The sequence below is a fragment of the Tamandua tetradactyla genome, chromosome 14 (genome assembly GCF_023851605.1).
Source record: "Tamandua tetradactyla isolate mTamTet1 chromosome 14, mTamTet1.pri, whole genome shotgun sequence".
Classification (NCBI taxonomy): domain Eukaryota; kingdom Metazoa; phylum Chordata; class Mammalia; order Pilosa; family Myrmecophagidae; genus Tamandua; species Tamandua tetradactyla.
The window spans coordinates 1,587,368-1,606,253 of record NC_135340.1 but is presented as its reverse complement, the minus strand read 5'-3'; the positions used below and the strand labels follow the sequence as shown (position 1 = coordinate 1,606,253).

At 48.5% G+C, this 18,886-nt stretch overlaps 1 protein-coding gene across 7 annotated transcripts in view; it reads right to left on the bottom strand.

Annotated features, from left to right (window-relative positions):
* NIN (ninein) overlaps positions 1-18,886 on the bottom strand; it is a 101,051-nt gene that overhangs the window by 58,923 nt on the left and 23,242 nt on the right. For 6 of the 7 annotated variants that reach the window (XM_077126782.1, XM_077126785.1, XM_077126784.1 and 3 more), the window contains one exon: positions 7,640-7,791. The exons of the other annotated variant lie outside the window; for it this stretch is intronic. In XM_077126782.1, coding sequence (XP_076982897.1) covers positions 7,640-7,791 — 152 coding nt within the window. The remainder of the gene's footprint in view (positions 1-7,639; positions 7,792-18,886) is intronic. 7 annotated transcript variants of the gene reach the window in all.

The following is an 18,886-nucleotide window of genomic DNA, read 5'->3' as shown; positions in this document are numbered from 1 at the left end:
CGGGAGGGCAGGGGCAGGGCCGAGGCAGCCTCGCACCCCAGCAGACAAAGGGGGCCCTCTGCAGACACAGGGGTCCCTGGCAAAGGGGTCCCTCAGCAGACAAAGGGGGCCCTGGGCAGACAATGGGGTCCCCCCAGCAGACACAGGGGCCCTGGGCAGACACAGGGGTCCCCGGGCAGACAAAGGGGGCCCTCGGCAGACACAGGAGTCCCTCAGCAGACACAGGAGTCCCCCGGCAGACACAGGGGTCCCCCCGGCAGACAAAGAGGCCCTGGGCAGACACAGGGGTCCCCCAGAAGATAAAGGGGGCCCTGGGCAGACACAGGGGTCCCCCAGCAGACAAACGGGGCCCTGGGCAGACACAGGGGTCCCCCAGCAGACAAAGGGGGCCCTGGGCAGACACAGGGGTCCCCCAGCAGACACAGGGGGCCCTCAGCAGACACAGGGGTCCCCCCGCAGACAAAGGGGCCCTCAGCAGACACAGGGGGCCCTCAGCAGACACAGGGGGCCCTCAGCAGACACAGGAGTCCCCCGGCAGACACAGGGGTCCCGTGTACTCGCTTCGGGCCGTCGGCTGGGAGTGGGCTGGGGCAGTCCCGCAGCTGGAGGGTCCCGCCCATCAGGCCTGCCCACAGCTGCCGGGAACACCGGCTTTGCAGGACACCTGCTCTGCTGGACAGGACAGCAGATGGCCGAGCCCCCCCCATCCCAGCTTGCCGTCTGGGGGCCGGGCCGGCGTGTGCTGCCCGGGGGCCCCTCCAGCCCCCTTTCTGGCCATCTGCTCGGTGGCCTCTGTGCCCACGATGCATGGCTAATTAAAACCATTACAGCCGCACGGGCCTCTCTTTCCCCACAGAGCTGATTTCAGCGGCCGCAGAGCCTGAAGTAGACCTTTTTTTTTTTTTTTAAACGGGAAAGCTTTGCAAATCTGGAGAGAAAAGAAGGGAAATTTATTGGCATAATAAAGCTCCCCCCAAACTTGTCCAGGTGACCTCCCTTCCCACGCTCCCAGCTAACTGCTGTCCAGAGGCCACCTGCCAGGTTTCTGTGCCCGCAGACAGCAGCAGTTAAATGACCCTGAGCTGTACTGCCCATTTAAAGAAAAAAAAAAAGTAGTTCACTTTGCTAAGAACTCCGAAGTAAATCAAATCAGTTTTAGGAAAATGCTCAGCTCAAAACTTCCACACTTTTAAAAACTCTGCGTGGATGGTCAACTTCATTAATAGTCCTAGATATTAAGAAGTCCTGCTCTGGGCAGCTGCAGGACACGAAGCGCCCAGCAGGCCTGGGGCTGGTCCTGTGGGGACAAACGCCGTGGACGGCAGACCCCTTCCCAGCTGCCCCACTGGCCCCGCAATGGACAGCCTGTGTCCGAGCCTGCCTCCAAACCCAGCACCAAGCTGCTCGGCGGCTCCGCTGTCAGGACTAGAATGGTGATCAGTTCCTTTATCTTCAAAAGCAATTAAAAGCTGCAAGTGCCGAGGAGGATAGCAATTAATGTATGATTTTTTAAATGCACACACATTTACATGAGTCCCGCAACACTGCTAAAAAAGTCTTTAATACTGTGTGAGGAAATGCTCAACTTAAGAGAGTTTGAGCTTTAAATCTTTCCTCCTAACAAAGGTTGGGAACTGGTTTTGGGTCACTGGATTTAAAAGTCCTTAAACGAAAGGTTTTTTTTTTTATACATCTGCTCATGGCATCTGCGCATCAGTTTCTGATGATGCGGACACCTGTTGATTAACATAGTGCTGCTACTAGTATAGTATCGGTTTTCAACGGTATAATTGAAAAACGCTACTACTATATTAAAACTAACTCAACTTCTGATTACTTGTCTGCTTTGTTTTCTGGTGGACTCTAGGACAACATCGGAAATCGCTGACCTGGCAGGTGATGTGGCGGCAGACTCGGAGGGAGCCTCTGGGGTCAGGGAGATGCAGGTGATGTGGCGGCAGACTCGGAGGGAGCCTCTGGGGTCAGGGAGATGCAGGTGATGTGGCGGCAGACTCGGAGGGAGCCTCTGGGGTCAGGGAGATGCAGACAAAGCCTCTAACCCCGAAATCGTCTGTGTTATACTGGGAGACAGCTTAGTAATTTTGAGGGGGCTTCTTTTATCAGTTGAAAGTGATCTACAGTTGCATCTTGAGTGAACGTTCCATTTCTGGAAACAGCCACATGACCTAATAAGACTTAAGAAATATAAAGGGAAACAGAATCCCACCAAAAAAAACTATCCTAATGATATCATATTGAAGGAAACAAATTGTTTTCTTTTTCAAAATCAAAGACTAGAACAAAGAGTGTAATGGGGGGTAACAGGAAGAAAGGTACATTTCAATGACAAAAAAGAAAGGCACATTTCAATGACAAAAGATCTTGGCAGAACTTCTGTTAAATATTAAGAAGTGCTTGAGAATTAAATATTGGCTCTACACAACACAAATGAATAATTCACGAAGTTTAACTGTAAAGTTATGCATATATGAAAATAAACATAAGGGGAAGATAAGTCAATTATACTTCTTGAGAAACTCTGATTTTGTAGTAAAATCAGTTTTGTTGGTACTGTTTTTAGTTTTTAAACAAATCATCAGCATGCGTCCGTCCATGCCCACAGTCCTAACACAAAGACTCGGAATTGCTTGTCTCTTCTTGGGCCAGCCTAGCAATAGGCTTTAACTTTTCTCTCATGTTCTCAATTAAACTGCAGTGCGAAAGCCAAGTTTTGGCTTACACTGCTATTGTTTACAGTTGAAGAAATAATTGTTTAAAGTCCCTTGCTCTTGATAAGAATCTTCCTAAAGCTGATTTATTCCCTACAGAGGAAAACACTTAACAAGGTGTCCCCTGTTTTCAGTGAGGGCAGAAAGCAAAGTGGCCCTGTCCCAACTGTATTCATTGTGTAACCAACCTTTCCTACCAGACCTGAGTAACAGAGGACAGACCTGAGAATTAGGGCCTCCCACCCCCTCCAAAAGAAACATGAGCTAAAATTCAAGGTCAGTTCAGCAGCCATTACATTAAAAAGAGGAAAAATCGCTACTCCAAACCTAAAAGCTCACTTCCGTTTATTCACTAAGCAAAGCAATAACGACGACAACCGAAACATTTTCACTGATCAAACCTGAGGTTGAATCAAGAATGTGCCATTTGTTAGTCTGGATTAATTCTGAGGAGACCGTTCAACTGAACTGCCTTGAGTGAAAATGATCCCATGAAAGAAGAAGAACCACCACTTTTCTTTTAAAAACACCCTAGATGAGAGGTCAGACTCCAATGTGGAGAGGCCAATGCACATTTCTGCTGGGACCTATCTGTCGCTTAGGAATGAGCGCGTCCCACTTCAGGGTTTCCAAATAAAATTCTGAAATACACATTTTAGTGCAAAGTATTTACCAAGAAGCCTGTGCTCTCTCCCTACAGCATGTCTTTATAGCCTTGTAGGCTACAGCTGTAGAGGAGACCTGCTCAATCACTAGGTAGACCTTTTCTGTTTCTATGGGAAAGAGTGAAATTGCACGAGAAAAGCCCTGGGGGCAAGGGAGGGTGAGACCATTGAAATGTTTACAATTTAGGTGAGGGCTTTAGCATGCATGAACTGAAACAAAAGTTGAACATGATAAAAAAGGGCCTCACAATGAGGTTCATTAGCATACATTCTGTCCCAAGGGACGAGGCCAAGGCAGGGACCGTGGGTGGACCGAACAGCAGCAACGTGGTTGCTCACGCACCGTGACACATCACAGCCGTGTCCAGGCTTGGCCAGGGGATGAAGTCCACTCACTGGTGACAAAGCCTGAAGCTTCACATGGGAATCACATTAAGAATAAATGTAGTTGCTTTAAAGTGATCTCTGTAATAGCGCAATTCTTCCCTGCCTGCATGCCAGCATTTTCCCGAGAGGGAGGGAAAGGGCATAGTTTCCAGGGAGGGTGCAGCCAGTTAAGACTGCTAAGACTTACCTGCAGTTTTGGTGATGCTTAGGAGAGGGGCCTCCCAAAGGAGGATGCAGGAGAAACGCTAGGGACCACTAACCCAGGAACCTAGGAACGAATCCGTGTCAACCCGCAGCTTCTTCCCTGACTCTGGCACAACCTCGGAGGGTAAATGGGGAGGAATGAGCACTTTCCCTCTGAAGATGGCTGGTGGCTCACTTACGCCTCCAGGGTAAGTTCACAGAAGGCACAGAGCCACCAGGGAGAGTTTTCAACGGTGCTTGTGACACAACCTCATTCCACTGTCTACCCAAGTCCTCAAATAAAATGATACTTAATTCACCCTAGAGAAATAAGTAGTTTCCAGTTTGAATGGCCACAACTGGGCTCCTCATCTGTGGACTTCTAAAAACAGGCTCAGATACTTTGACTCTAACAAAAAAACTGCTAGACTCACTTCAGGAAAGATCAGTTCCATCCATGAGCTGCAGAAGCCGCAGCCCAGGGCAACTACACACCCTCCTCCCCTAAGCCAGGGTCCAGGAACATAAGGAAGCTCCCAGCAGAAGACCAGGAGGGTCCGTCTCCAGCTCCCTGTCTGACCGCTCCTCGCCGAGGGACACCCAGCCGCCCCCTCCTTCAGTCTCGCCGGGTGGCACAGAGTGCCAGGGTGAGCCACCAACAAACAACATCCAAAGAATCAATCTTGACACCCAGACAAAGACTTCGGCAACCAAAGGGGGAGAAAAGGGAACCAACAGCTCCATAAAGAACTCCTGACAGATTCTGAACTCCTCACAAGTGAAGAAGAATAAACCTCACAGGTTGTGGAGTATTTTCCCTTCCCCACACGGCAAGATTTGGGACAGGAGCGCAGCACTCGCCTCCCGGGTAGGGAGACTGTTGGTGGCCCGAGGAGGCCTGGATGGTCCGGTGGAAGGGACAGGGGTTTCCACATGGGTCCATGCTGGCCAGCACGTGAACTGCCCTAAAGTGCTGAAGCGACAATGGAAACCGGCAAGGGGACAGGAATGTTAATCTCGACACAAGGGCACGCAACAAGACCGACACTGATAGAATGACACCCCAGGCCACCCACCCGCGAGGGCAGCAAGCAGGCTCCACCACGGCGCCCGCACAAGGGTGGGATTTGTCCTTTTTACTGCCAACAGGAACAGCGAAGCCATCACACATGCAGTTGTTAACTATTTAAAGAGGTGCATCAATTTGAAAATTGACAGGCTCAGTTCACCTTACAACACACTTTATTTTTAGCAAGAAAGCATCTGGGTGAGCTTTGGTTTGAACCAACCTTCAGCTATAAAGTCATTCGCACACACGCACAGGCATAAAGAAGTTATCAATACTCCGTAGGTGTTCTTGGATGGGACAGAACAGATTCTCAAAGCAGGAGTCATCAAGAGAAGAGGGATGGAAAGAAGTGGCACTTCCCAGACTCCAGTGGGGAAGGTGGTACCAAGAGGTCACACCTGGAGGTTTCTGGAAGAACTAAAGAAAGCTGTAACACATCCGGATGAAATGATCATCTCAACATACCCTTTTCTCGAGACATAAGAAGAAAGATTTTGCCCGGAGTCAGGTCCCAACTCTTATCTTTATTTACACCTGAAACTAAGGTCTTACTTTTTAAAAACTAAATCTCAGCGGAAATCAGTAGATTAAAACAAGAATAGAAGACATATGTTGCCAGTAACAAATTCACCTTTGCCCAAGAACTTTCTGTGCATGTGGTGACTAGAAACTATAGTATCAAAAAAGAAGTAATTATTGCTTTAATGGACACAGAGTTTCAGTTGGGTGATGAAAATGTTTTGGTAAAAGATGATAGTGATGTTAGAAAATCATTGTAAATATAATTCATGCCATTAAATTGTACATTTAGAAAATGGTTCAAATGGGGTGCGCGGGTGGTTCAGTGGTAGAAGCGTGCCTTCCATGCGGGAAACCCGGGTGAGATTCACAGACCACGCACCGCCCCTCCCCCCAAAAAAGGGTAAAATTGGAAAATGTTATGTTACACATATGTTACCATAATAAAAAATAAATGAAAACAAATAAGTAATCATTTACTTTCTTAGTACCAAATGTAATGCCTTGGGTATCAAAAATGGTTGGGGAAATAAGATATTAGACTTAGGAGTATATTCCAGATAAAAGCTTACTCTCTAAAGTGTCAAAACATTATTTTAATCACTTTTCGTAGAGAAGTGTCTCAAATGCCTTCCAAATTACTCAAGGTTTTGAAATAGATTTTACGAATAAAATGATACCCTGTCCTGACAGCAAGATAAATATTACAAACATTGAACTAATTGTAGCGTGCAAATTATCATCTCCCTAAAATTGTAAATGTAAAATTTTTGTGCATGTGAGCATGAGTTTTTCTGGGGAAAGGTCCCTGTCGAAATTCTCAAAGGGATCCAAGAAAGGTGAGGGACCATTCACCGAGAAGGTCAGTCACTGAAACCACCCCAGGCTTTCTAAATCCAGGGCGTGTGATGCTCTAGGCAGCCTTCTCCTGGCTTCTTGTGGCTGTTCCTATTTTCAGCTGTCACTTTCATGCACACTGCTCTCCCATCACTTTGTGGCTTCCACCTCTCTCCTCTCCCCATCTGCTATTCTTCCTCTCTTTTCACTCACATTTCTGCCACTGCTCCTTCCCTTCTGGGGTGAGGACAGGTATAACTCGCTTAAAAAAATGGTGCAAACTTCTCATTAACAAACCAGCCATGTGTCCTAATTTTCAGTACTTATTCACTATTTCTATTCCTGCTCAATGCCTGGGCTCTTTCCAGTTTGTGGCTGTTCTGGAAAGTTGAGTATGCTGGACGTCTGACTGTGAGGGCAGAACTGGGGGCATGCTTCTGTAGATGTCAGCAACCATGGGGTTACACAGCAATGACCACACACACACACACACACACACACACACACACACACCCTCTGACCCACATACCATCTTCAGACAACTATAAGAATGTTGAGGCACTTTGTCTTTTCACAGGTTTACATTGCTATCCGAAATATCTGCAGTCCCCAGTGTGAGTTGGGATTTGCAAGAAATATTTAGAGCTTGCTCAGCATGGCCCTTTCGATCATGTTCTGTACATGGGATGCTGGCAAATGAGCCGGAAAGAAAGGATACAGAAAACGTTACTGCCTCTCCTTTACTAGTGTGGAATGAGACAAATGGAAATGAGGGAGGCAGGCGAACCTCTGAGAGCTGCTAGGACCAATGAGAAGCAACGCAACTCCCAAGTACTGGCAATTGCCCCTTTCCAGGGTCTCGAGGCAAGAACCAAACTTGAGAGTGGCTGTGTCCCACCACAAAAGACAAGGCGCAGGCTCTCCGGACGCCCCGACAGGCCTGCCTCTGCAGCTGCGGGGACGCCGTGGGGTGCCCATCCCGCAGAGGAGAGAAGAGCAGTGGCCGAGAGGCAGACGCCGTCCCAAGGACACTAGCAGCCCAGACCCCGAATCTCAGGAGGACCCTGAAAATGCACAAAGGGAAGGCGCGTGCGGACAGCGGGCGCTGAGGGCGCCGAGGGCAGGCAGGGGGCAGAGGGTCCATCCCTGGACGGCGCGGCCGCGCTCGCCACAGCCACACGCCTGGGGACGGGGACGGCCGCCCGCAGACCCCGGCGTGCCCCGCCTGTGGGCACGCGGCCCCCTCCTACCTGGCCGCCGTCCCCGGGCCGCGCGTCTTCCTGCCGAGGCTCCAGCCCTGCCCCGGCCGCCTCCTCCGCGGGCTGCTGGCGCTCGGGCAAGGACCTCCGGCCGTAGCGCTTCCCGCCGCTCACGTACTTGGGCCGGGCTTCGGGCGAGCGGCCTGGGCAAGGAGACAAGAGTCGAGGCCACATTACACGGCAAGGTCAGCCCCCGCGCCCCCCCAGATCCCCCCCAGACCCGCCCATCGCCCGGGCCGTGCAGGGGCTGCGGGCCCCGGGTCCTCCTCCCGCACGGAGGGGGCGGCCGGACTCAGAGGGGCAGAGTCAGGACGGGCGCGAGGCGAAGGTCATGTTCGTGCTTCTGCTTATCAAGCTCGAGGTTTGCAGAGAGCATAGGAGAGGAGGAGAGAGCGAGAGAGGAGGAGCGAGGGAGAGATCACACAGACACCTGGGGTGGTCTTGGAAAACGATGACAAACAAACCCCACATGGGCGCTGTGAAGTCGAGCCCACGCCAACTGGTCTGCAGCACCCCCTCACCTGAGCAGCTCCTCTGTTGAACACCGCACTTTCCGCCCCTCGGACAAGCAGGACAGAACAAAGGAGCAGGCCGGGTGGACTCTAATCAGTTAAGGACGGCGCGCCCCTCATAGGCAACCTGGCATCAAGAGCTCATTTAAAACTTAAAAGCTGGAGAATAAATGGCAAGTGGGAAAATGGTATAGTATGTTTTTTTTTACTTCTGTCCACGAGTTTCAAAGTTGTGCAATATGAAAAGGAGCGCACAGAGGAAGGGTCGTCTCTTGGCCTTAAAGCCAGACATGAGCATTTTCACAGAACACGTCTTGGGATCCGACTTGCCGCCACCACCACTGCCACCGCCAAGAGCCTTTCTCTACCACGGCCAGCTTTAAAGCAATAAAATAAATACTTCACTCTTTTACATGTCATCTTAGATATCGATTTTTAGCACTTTGCCTGGTGTTAGGAGAATAAAATATTCATTAAAATACAAAAGACTAGTGGTGCTTTGTTTTCCACTCTCACTGTCCAGAGACACTCTTTCTGGAGAATACACTTGTTCTGTTTGAACCACAGTCTTGACAAGAAGTATCTAAACTCAGACACGCAGATGTTCAGATGAGGTATGACTGGATGTGCACTAAAAGAACGAACCCTTCCTTGATCGCCGGTGAAACCACGTTAGGAATCAGACACACTTTCTCGTTTCCCGGGGAGGACAGCTGACCGTCTGATTAAGCCAACCCCCCCAGCCCCGCACCCCTGCCCTGCCCCCCCAGTCCTGCACCTCCCCCCCAGCCTCCTTCCTCTGGTGCAAGCTCAGATTTCACCACATTCACTAATGTGGTCAGAAGCCTTCTGCAAATGCTCAGCAAAGCTCAGAGTGAGGTACTTATGCGAGCTATACAGTTTCTAGCGATATTTATATCCAGCCAGCCTTTAAAATGTGCCAGCCAAGCCATTTTATTAGGTGGAGGGATTCTCTTTCAGGAAGTGTTTAAGCATACAAAATTTATACTGAGACCACATGCATATTTGAAGGTACCTTTTGTCAGCAGAGAGTGTGTCAGCTCGTGAACACTCAGGGGTGACCCTGACACGCGAGCTGCTGGCTGGCAGCTGGCACCCACAGGTGCTAGTAGGAGACCAGGCAGAGCCATGCTCGGTGCACTGCCCAGCCTCACACTTCAGTGGTGGATAACAAGACACACCATTAGAGATCCTGGGACTTAGGGGAGATGAAAAGCCAACTCAGACCTCAGGAGATGGAATGTGGAATTTTCTCAGCGTGAGAACAGTCACGGCCTGTGGGCTGCAGTGGTAAAGCAGTTCACAGCATCTGTGGCACTTTCTCAGAGGAGAAAAAGGGAAGTGTGAAAGGGGCTCTCGTAAAAAATAAACTGATCTGATTTAACATGTCCCAGTGGATAAAATGGTTATCTGGTTCTTTCCCATTAAACACGCCACACCATGCACGGGACCGTGGGGGCTCAAAACAGTTCTTTTTCTGAATAAGGAAAGGAAACAGGCTGCGAAGCTGAGGCTCCCTGTGAGTTTGGGTCTATTTATTTTCATATTTATTTTTGCATTGCCAGGAGCCTGAGTGACTACAGTCAGTAGGGAAGACTTCTGTGCATGTTAGCTGTGGTAGGGACAGCTCCACCACGCACGGCCTGCCAACTTCCCCTGGGACCTGCAACGTGTCCTGCGCCCAGGCCCAGAGGTGCCAGCCAGGCGGGAGAAAACACAATCCCTAACATAAGAGGACTGCAGGTTCATCCCTGCCCCGCGTCCACATCCATCCATTCACCAGAGACAGACTGATTTGGGGGGCATGTTTTAGGACGGCCAGCTCACCTCCCAGGGGGGAACTGCTCTGACAGGGGGAGGGAGGTCTTCTCCATGGCTCACCCCCACGAGAGAGGGGTGCTGTGTGAGACTCTGGACTGGCCACAGGCTGAGACCCACTGGCTATGGGGAACCGACACCCTCTGGTGAAGCTGACCTTCCTTTCTTTCTTCTCTGTGTGGGTAAAACATTTCTCTATCAGAGCCTGGTGAGCCGTGCTCTGGCTGGCAACCCTGACACCTGTATGGGGATGAACTGGCACCTCTTTAGGTGTCTCTCCTGAGTGACGTTTATAATGATCAATTTGGAGCAAATTTTAAGTTATTAGCTTTCACTGGGTGTGCACTGGTTCTAGAGACATCTTTTAAACTCTTCTCATCTTTTTGGAAGATATTTTTGCACACACAAAAAGGAAGCATGGAGTATTATGGTTTTCTCATCACTGAGTTTTCCAAACCATACAGGTGACTGACACGGCATTAGACCAATCACACCATTTAAAACAGTCACGTGCATGCCTCTCCCTATGTACAGCACTAGCCCCACTGACCTTGCAGGACCAGAGAGGGAGAAGGAGGATGGGACAGCAAAGGTACAAAGGGCCAGCGAGGAGCTCCATGGCCCATCGGCACCGTTTTGCTGAGCATCTGAAACTCTATGATTCTCATGTCACTCGCGCCCAGGGCTTCAGCAGCCGACAGCAGGTCCCCCAAACGGGAGGCCACAGTAGGGATTCCAGATGCGCTTTCACACCCAAACTGAAGACTGCCTTACCCCATTCTCACCACGGCTTTCAGAATAGCTGAAAAACTGCAGGTTCTATGGCAAAGCTGATTTACTTTAACCAGCATATCCAGATATAACTTACTTATTTCAGTGATCCATTCGGCAGCAATCTTGTCTGTGCCAAATAATATGGCATTACTTGGTTTATTCAGAAATAAAATTATTTACATCATATCCCTTCTTTTAACATCAACGAAAACGACTGTTAACAACCATGAACTCCAAGGAGGAACAAGAAAAGCCAGTGAAACACGGTGCAGAGAACTGCCTGCCTTCGGTGTTTTCTTCCCTTGAAAATATATTTATGATTTTACCTGGGTTGTCCGCTTTCTGAGTCTTTTCCCTTCCTTTCTCATTTCTATGTGGCAACACTACAGAAAAATAAAAATGGGCTTTGCAGGAGAGCAGCCGAGCCGAGCCTGGTTCAGCTACCTAAAGGAGCCTCGGGCTTCATCCCTGGAGAGCTTATCACAGGACAGCTAGCCACAGCGACGTGGCTCTGAGCGAGTCCCACCTGGTCACGTTGAGATGGTCCATGTTTTAGTCCATAAACTAAACACCTGGTTCTGAGCAGGGGCCCATAGAGAAACCTTGGTTCAATCTCCTAAAGATGTGGAAGCAACTTAGAATCCATTTACAGAAGAGGGCAAAATTCTAAGCAAGGGGTTCAAACGAAGAAAAAAATCCTATTCCTTCTTGCTCTAGAAATGAAGCAACGATCTTCGCTTAATTTTTGCTCCATATCTCATCTATCCCAAGAAGGTAAACTCCAGAACTACGATGACCGTGAAAATGCTCTGGCATCACGTGAACCACTCACTGCGCACAGAGTTCCGCCAGAAGGTCCTGCACTTATAACAACAGGAAAACTGAAATATGTCCAGGAGAATGAGCGCGCTGAAGAGATTAGCCAGCTGTGGGCACAGAAACTAATTACGCTCACTTGCCCCACTGTCCCCCCACCTCCCTTCCCCACACCAGTGTGACAGCGACAACCCAGCTTCCCCAACTCGACTGATCGGTGCAGAGCACACTTTTTACTTCCTCCTGAAACTGACGACAAGCCCCCGTGCAGCACCCACCTGAGGTTCTCAGTTCTCCTAAATCCACAGCATGGACGGTAAAAGGTAAAGGAGGAGGAGCATGGAAGAAGCTGAAAGGGTTACCCCAAAGCTATTATAATAAACATTATTAAATCCATCAAATTCTAGCTTTGCAAAAACACAAGCATAGGGCCCAGAGTGAAGGGGCATTTATAGCACACACACAGGAAGTCAAAGGAGACAGGCAAAGAGGCACCCAGGGTTAGACAGTCATTTATGTCACATTTACTGAACACCTGCCATGGGCCAAGCCATATATTATGCCTATTAAGACAAAAGATGGATATTTTATCATTTATTAATTCAAACTTTCCTGTCTCAAAAATGACCTGAGGATATGTCTAAGGATGAAAAAAACATCCCCTTTCCTCTGCTGCTGATATTATTATTTTAGAATTGCTCCTGCAGACCTTTGCTTTCTACTCCACTTCCTGACCCATTCAGTTGGCCTGATAACTCAGCACCACCCTTCAAAGGACACGGCTGGCGCAGGGGTAAATTCTGTCTGAAGCTCTGCCTACTACATTTGTGCCAAGCTCACAGAATTCCTCAAATCCATGTGAAGATGTGAAGACAGGTAGGGGTTGAAACGAAGCATGTGCAAAACTCAAGACAAGCACCTCCAAGGAGATTTCTTGGGGAGAAGTAGTCATGTAGCAAATGAGCATCGTCCGGACCCATGCATGTCGCCACGTCCTTGCCTATCCTGAACACACTGTCACACGGGAGGAATTCCAGTGAACGTAATATACAACTGATTCTAAATAAAAGAAAAAGAACTGAAGGGGAGACAGAGACAAGAAAGAGGTAAAAGACAGAGACCCAGAGGGAAACTGACAGAGAGACTGAGAGACCAAGAGAGAAAGAGGCAGAGACAGAGAGGTCAAGACCAAGAGACAGAGAGGGGTGTGGGGAGAGGCCCAGGAGTGTGGAGGGAGGGGAAGGGTCAAGAGATGGGAGAGACCCGGGAAGACAGGATGGCAGTGCAGAGGTGAGGTGGTGTGGTGGGGGGTGGAAAGAAGCCCGGGGCACGGAACAGGGGAGTCTAGAGTAGGGAAAAAGACCCACCAAGAGAAAATGAACAACATAAAAAAGACAGCAGTTATCAGCCATTCCTTCATTTCCCAGCGTGCTCCTGCCCCCACAGGAAGCCATCACAAGCGGCAGCAGTGTCCCACGGAGGCCTGGCCCACCTCCTCCTCTCTCCCGGAAAGTCCGCACAAGATCTAGGTGTCCAGTCTGGGCCTTCAGGCCCTTCCTAGACTTCTTCTCTGGCAGGACTGTAGGAACAGTCCGCACGTCGGCTCTCACCAGCCTCTGAAGGATGCTTCCTAAGGGAGCATGGAGCTCCGCGCTGGCTCTGGTCAGCCTTGTAGGAGGAAAGCCTGGAGGGGAGGGGAGCGTCCTTCCAGGAGGGCTGAGGACGGTGGGCAGGTGTGGGGTGGCAGCCTCCAGGGCTGACTGGACTAACCAGATGGTCAATCTCAGCCTTAAAGAAGTTGAAGATGGGGCAACAGAAGAAGTTTTCTAGGCTGTAATGATTATATGATTTTCCAAGCCTTGTTATGGAGAATCAGCTGGCCACTTACATCTGGAGCCGTTTGGGGAAGAAGGCAGAGATTCATGTAGTATGCTCTTAGCGCCAAACTCATTTCTTTCAAGTAACCTCTGGGCACCTGTTCCTGGAACCCCTTCTCCTAGGAGCTCAGTGCAACCTGTACCGTCTACAGCACAGCTCCCAACCTAACAATGACCGTGTTTAGATTTTTCTAGAGTTGTGCTTCCCAGGTAGACTGCAACGCTTCCCTGGACAGCCCAGCTTCACGGAAAGAGCCTGGGCACCAGAATTAAAAGGACCTGGACCCAGACACTTGGTTGTTGTCCATGCCAGGAGCACTCAATCTTTCTAAGACTCGATTTCCTCATGGAAAGGGAGAGAAAACAACACAAGCTCCCTGGAGTGGGTGTGTGGTTCTCAGACAAGAGCTTCCTGCATCCTGCCTGGCCGCTCGTGCCCCGTGAGCGCACGTGGGGACCTCCGGCCCGCGCTCGTGCCCCGTGAGCGCACGTGGGGACCTCCGGCCCGCCGCTCGTGCCCCGTGAGCACACGTGGGGGCCTCCGGCCCACCTCTCGTGAGGGATCCACTAGCTGGCCAGGGAGTAGAGCCAGAGGTGTATCACGGCATGCAATCCTTCAGCAGTTTCCTCCACTTCGAGGGTTTTTTTGTTTGTTTTTGTAGCGGGCAAGATCAGTGACACATGCCCAATGACTCTATCCAGACCGTCATCTCTGAAACAAGTTTACCCTGATCTCGTTCTCGTCCTCTTTTCTCCTTGTTGATCTCCGTCCCTTCCGCTGGCTGGTGTGAGAGGAGCACCAATTCTCTAAGACTCCCTGGGAAAATTACTACACTGTTCACCTTCCTGTACACCAGCTGAAGGTGAAATAAACTTAGCCTACCCACACAGCTCCCAAGTAAACTGTCTTCTTTATCAAAATTCTCAACAGCCCTTTTTATTTCATTTTAAATAGTACCAGTAGTTTTTGCACATGTGCATAAATTTTGTTTTGCTTTAGTTTTAAACTTTTTAAATTTTGAAATACTTTCAAACTCACAGGACAGTTACAAAAAATACTTCTAACCCCACACAGAGAACTCCAACATCCCCCTATGCCATCAGACACTTAGATCCATCAATTTTAACATTTCACCGTCTTTGCTGTATTGTTTTATTAATCCATCAATCCATCTATCTGTATCTATCAATCTGCTTTCTAAATGAGCAGGTTGCACACCTCACGCTCCTTGAACACTTAATACTGCCACGTACATTCCACAAGAATATGCACTTACGCAGCTACCTTAAGTGCAGTTATCAAGTTCAAGAAATTTAACATTGCTATAAAGCTTCCAGTCTATGTCCCAATTTTTTCATGTGCCCCAATAATGTCCTTTTGGGCCTTCTTGTCCCTTGCTAGTTCCCATGGGGATCACGTACTGCCTTTCACTGTCAGTCCCTTTCGTTGTCCTCGCTCCTTTAACTGTAGGAACACACAGAGCGCGTCCGCTTTCCATCTCAACCTCTCACAAACACCCCACAGCAGGACTGGTCTCATTTCCTAGGCGGTGACAGCCTCACTACCTTTCATCACGAAACTTTTCTTTTCCCCTAATAGAAGTTCTACACCCATCCTGCATTAACCCGCCATTCCCCTTGCCCCCCATCCCCAGCAACCTGTACTCTAATTTCTGTCTGTACGAGCTTGCATATTCTCCAATATTTCGTTACTATGGGGCTTAAATTTAATGTCCTAAATCTGATACAACCTCATTTGTTTAACTCAACAGCTTATACAAACTATGTTTCTATGCCCTTCTGTCCCATACCTTTATATAGTTCTCATCTCAAATGATATGTTTATACATTATGAGTCCAAAACTACCATTATATTTTATGTGTTTGCTTTTTAGATCCTCTAGGAAAAAAAATGTGACAGGCGAAAAATACAAAAGTGCTGGCATTTACATTTATCTGCCATTACCCTTACCAGTGATTTTTATTTCTTCAGGTAGCATCACTTGTCTCTTGCCCTTTCCTTTCAACCTGCAGAACTCTCTTTATCATCTCTCATAGGGCCAATCTTTTGTTTATCTGGGAATGTCTTAATCTTTCCCTCAGTTTTGAAAGATAGTTTTGCTGGATATAGAATTCTTTGTTGGCAGCTTTTGCTTTTAGCATTTTAACATGTCTTCCCCTTGCCTTCTTGTCTCCATGGTTTCTGACAAGAAATCGACATTTAATCTTTTTGAGGCACCTTGTATGCAACACATTGCCTCTCTCTAGCAGCTTTTAGAATGCTCTATTTTTGGCATCTAACAGTTTGATTATAATATGTCACAGTGTAGCTCTATTTAGGTTTATCCTGTTTGGTGTGCATTCAGCAACTCTGATGTGCACATATGGATGTCTTTTGCTACATTTGGGAAGTTCTCAGCCATTATTTCCTTAAAGATTCTCTCTGCCCCTTTTGTCTCCTTCTGGGGCTCACACAACGCATACGCTATGACCACACTTAGACAGTTCCTCAGGCTCTGTTCACTTTTCTTCATTCTTTGTTCTTTCTGCTCCTCAGAATGGATGATTTCAATTGTTTTATCTTCAAGTTCACTGATTCTTTCTTCTTTTAGCTCTAATCTGCTGTTGAAACCCTGCAGGAAATTTTTAATTTGTTACTCTGGTCTTCAGCTGTCTGGTTCCTTTTCATAATTTCCATCTCTTTACTAATGTTCACTTTGTGTTCACCGACCATTTTCCTGATTTCCTTTAGTTCTTTGCCTGTTTTTCTTTAGCTCTTTGAGCATATTTTGAACCATTTTTTAAAAGTATTTTTCCAGTATGTCCCAGGTCTGGTCCTCTTCACTGATAATTTCTAATGCTTTAATTTTATCCTTTACCTGGGCTATCAACCCCTGTTTCTTTGTATGTTTGTAATCTTTTGTTGAAATATGGACATTTGAGTATTTTAATGTGTTACTGTTGAAATTTAGACCCAGAGGTATCTGTTCCTTAAGCTTATATATCCAGCTAATGTTATGACAGAGCTTTCCTAAAATAGTAGGAACTGAAAAGAAAAAAAAGATCAAAAAGAAAACACCTTTTCCAGTCGTTGCTTATATGACCTTTGGGAGTGACCTCCTTCAGGGCACATCCATACAATGAGCTTAGAGAATCACTTCAGGCCAAAGCCTAGGGGTCTCCCTGGGCTGTTGCCTACACTGTGCATTTGGCCCTGGGAATATTGTCATTTACACGAATACAAATGTACCCTCTTCACTAGAAAGCAGCTTCCTCACAGTACAGGGACTGCACCACACGTGCTACAGCCAGCCATCCCTTTCCCCTAGACAACCCCTCACCGGCTCCCCCACAGCATTCTGTAGGTGAAACGGCGAGTCCCTCGGGTCACCACCAGACAGACTGGGCCACACAAGCACACCGCGGGGACTGCACGGGGTCCTCTGCTCCCGCCAGAACCCGGACCAGGGATCCACAGTGGGACTCTGGGTGGGCTCTGCGGCCATCAGGCGTTGGTTGGGGAGCTGCCGGCCAGGTCACCACTGGACCCGACTGCCTTCAAGTAGCCCTTTCCTTGGCTTGGCACTCGCCCTGCTACTGCAGTCCTTTAGCTGTTTCTAGAACCTTCAGAAGGGCGGTTCTGCCAGTTCTCACAGGTCGTTCAAAGCTTTTTGTCCTCCCCTGTTGCAAATTCATGTTGTGGCTTTGGTGGCAGGTGGTGCAGCCTGCGGAGGGTGGGTCAGCTTCCCACGCAAAGGTGACCACACTTAGATTCACAGATGGGAAGTGGAGGTGAGGAGGTCACAGGGGCCTTTGTTTTTTTAACGTTTCCTTTTCCGCTGCGTAGTCGCCCTCCTAAGTCTTCTGCATCCGATGTCCACGTCATCCTCCGCACGGTCGACAGCTGCCCGTTTGCCGCAGCTGCCTCGGCCTCCTCCTCTCCTCACCAGCTCCACCTCCTCCTCTTCCTCACTGTCAGCCCCCTGTCCCCGTTTACCGTATTAGTGCTCCCATTAGCAGCTGCGTCTCTCCAGTTCTCCTCTTCCTCCACAACGTCCTTCTTCGTCTTTAATCCCTTGGCGGTGATTTCAGAGCTGGACCCCACGGCCATGCCCAACACAGTGGGACAAGCCAGTGATCCGATGCAATGGATGAGAAGGGAAGCGCGAGCCTGGAGACGGTGGTGGTGAGGCTGGCGGTGGCTGCGGTGGGTGGCTGCGGCCAGCGGGCCTTGGCCTGGGAACAAGGCACAGGTAGCTTTTCCGAGCAGCCAGGCCACACCCGCTTTTGTTGGTGGTGATAGTAACAGTGGTTTGCCTTGTACTATTTTTCTCTTTTGGAGAAATTTTTGGTCCTCACAATTAGCATCTCACAGGCAACAGGGCCCCAGGGACTAAATTCTCACTTGGCTCATTCGACTCAAGACAGAATACCAAAACACACTCTGGAGCTGTGTCCGTCCTGAAGCACAGAACCGTGTAGGACGCGGCTTCTGGACCCCGGGCCCCTGAGCGTGGTGGTCAGTCACTAATCCAATGCCCAGTCAGAGGACCCACTCCAATGCACATCTGCTAAGCAAGTGAAAACATCTGCTTAATATATTTATGGCTTTTTCAAAGTAGAAGAAAAATTATTAAAATTAGGTCAGTTCCTGGAAATAGGAAGGTCTGTTATTAAGAAAATCGTTTGCACCAAAAAATGTCCAGTCTTTTTTTTCTACTTTCTAATTTGGTTTTTCAAGCTGGAGCTTTTATTTACAGCTAAGCAAAGGAAAGCCCTTTTACGTAAGCCTTAACAGGGAAAGAAAGGGCCTCTTGCATTATGCAAAGGTCTACTACAGACAGGATCCTAATGCAGGACGCCCCAGAGAAGGACAGACTCTCCGGAGAGCGGACCAGACAGCACGTCCACGCGGAGCCAGGCGAGCACTGCTATTCCCAAACCCCAGCACCCAAAGCCCAGAAAACTGATAAATAGTAAAGTTCTCGTCCCTCTCCTATTCTGGAAAAATAATTTAAAACTTAAATCACACATGCTAATATGAGGGGGGCATGCCCCGGCAATGCTGATCAGGTTGGAGTTTCAAGAGACTCTCTGTATCCCCAATCCTTTCATCTGTACTTATCTCAAGTTCAGTATCTTTTCATTGTATTATTATTATTATTACTGCTTTTCAGGGGAAAAACCCTTTCAACAGTCTCACAATCATAAATACCAGAGAAAAAAGAATGCTGGAAATAATTTCATCCATATTTCCTAATTTTAAAAGTAAAGAAACCATGTCCCAGAGAAGTTATAAATGCCAGAGCCTAAGCCTAGGGAAATAATGGACTTAACTCCATCATTTCTCAAATCCCATTAGAGCTTTGATTTCATGTTACTTATATACAGCTGCTTTTTTATTAGAAGAATATTAAAAT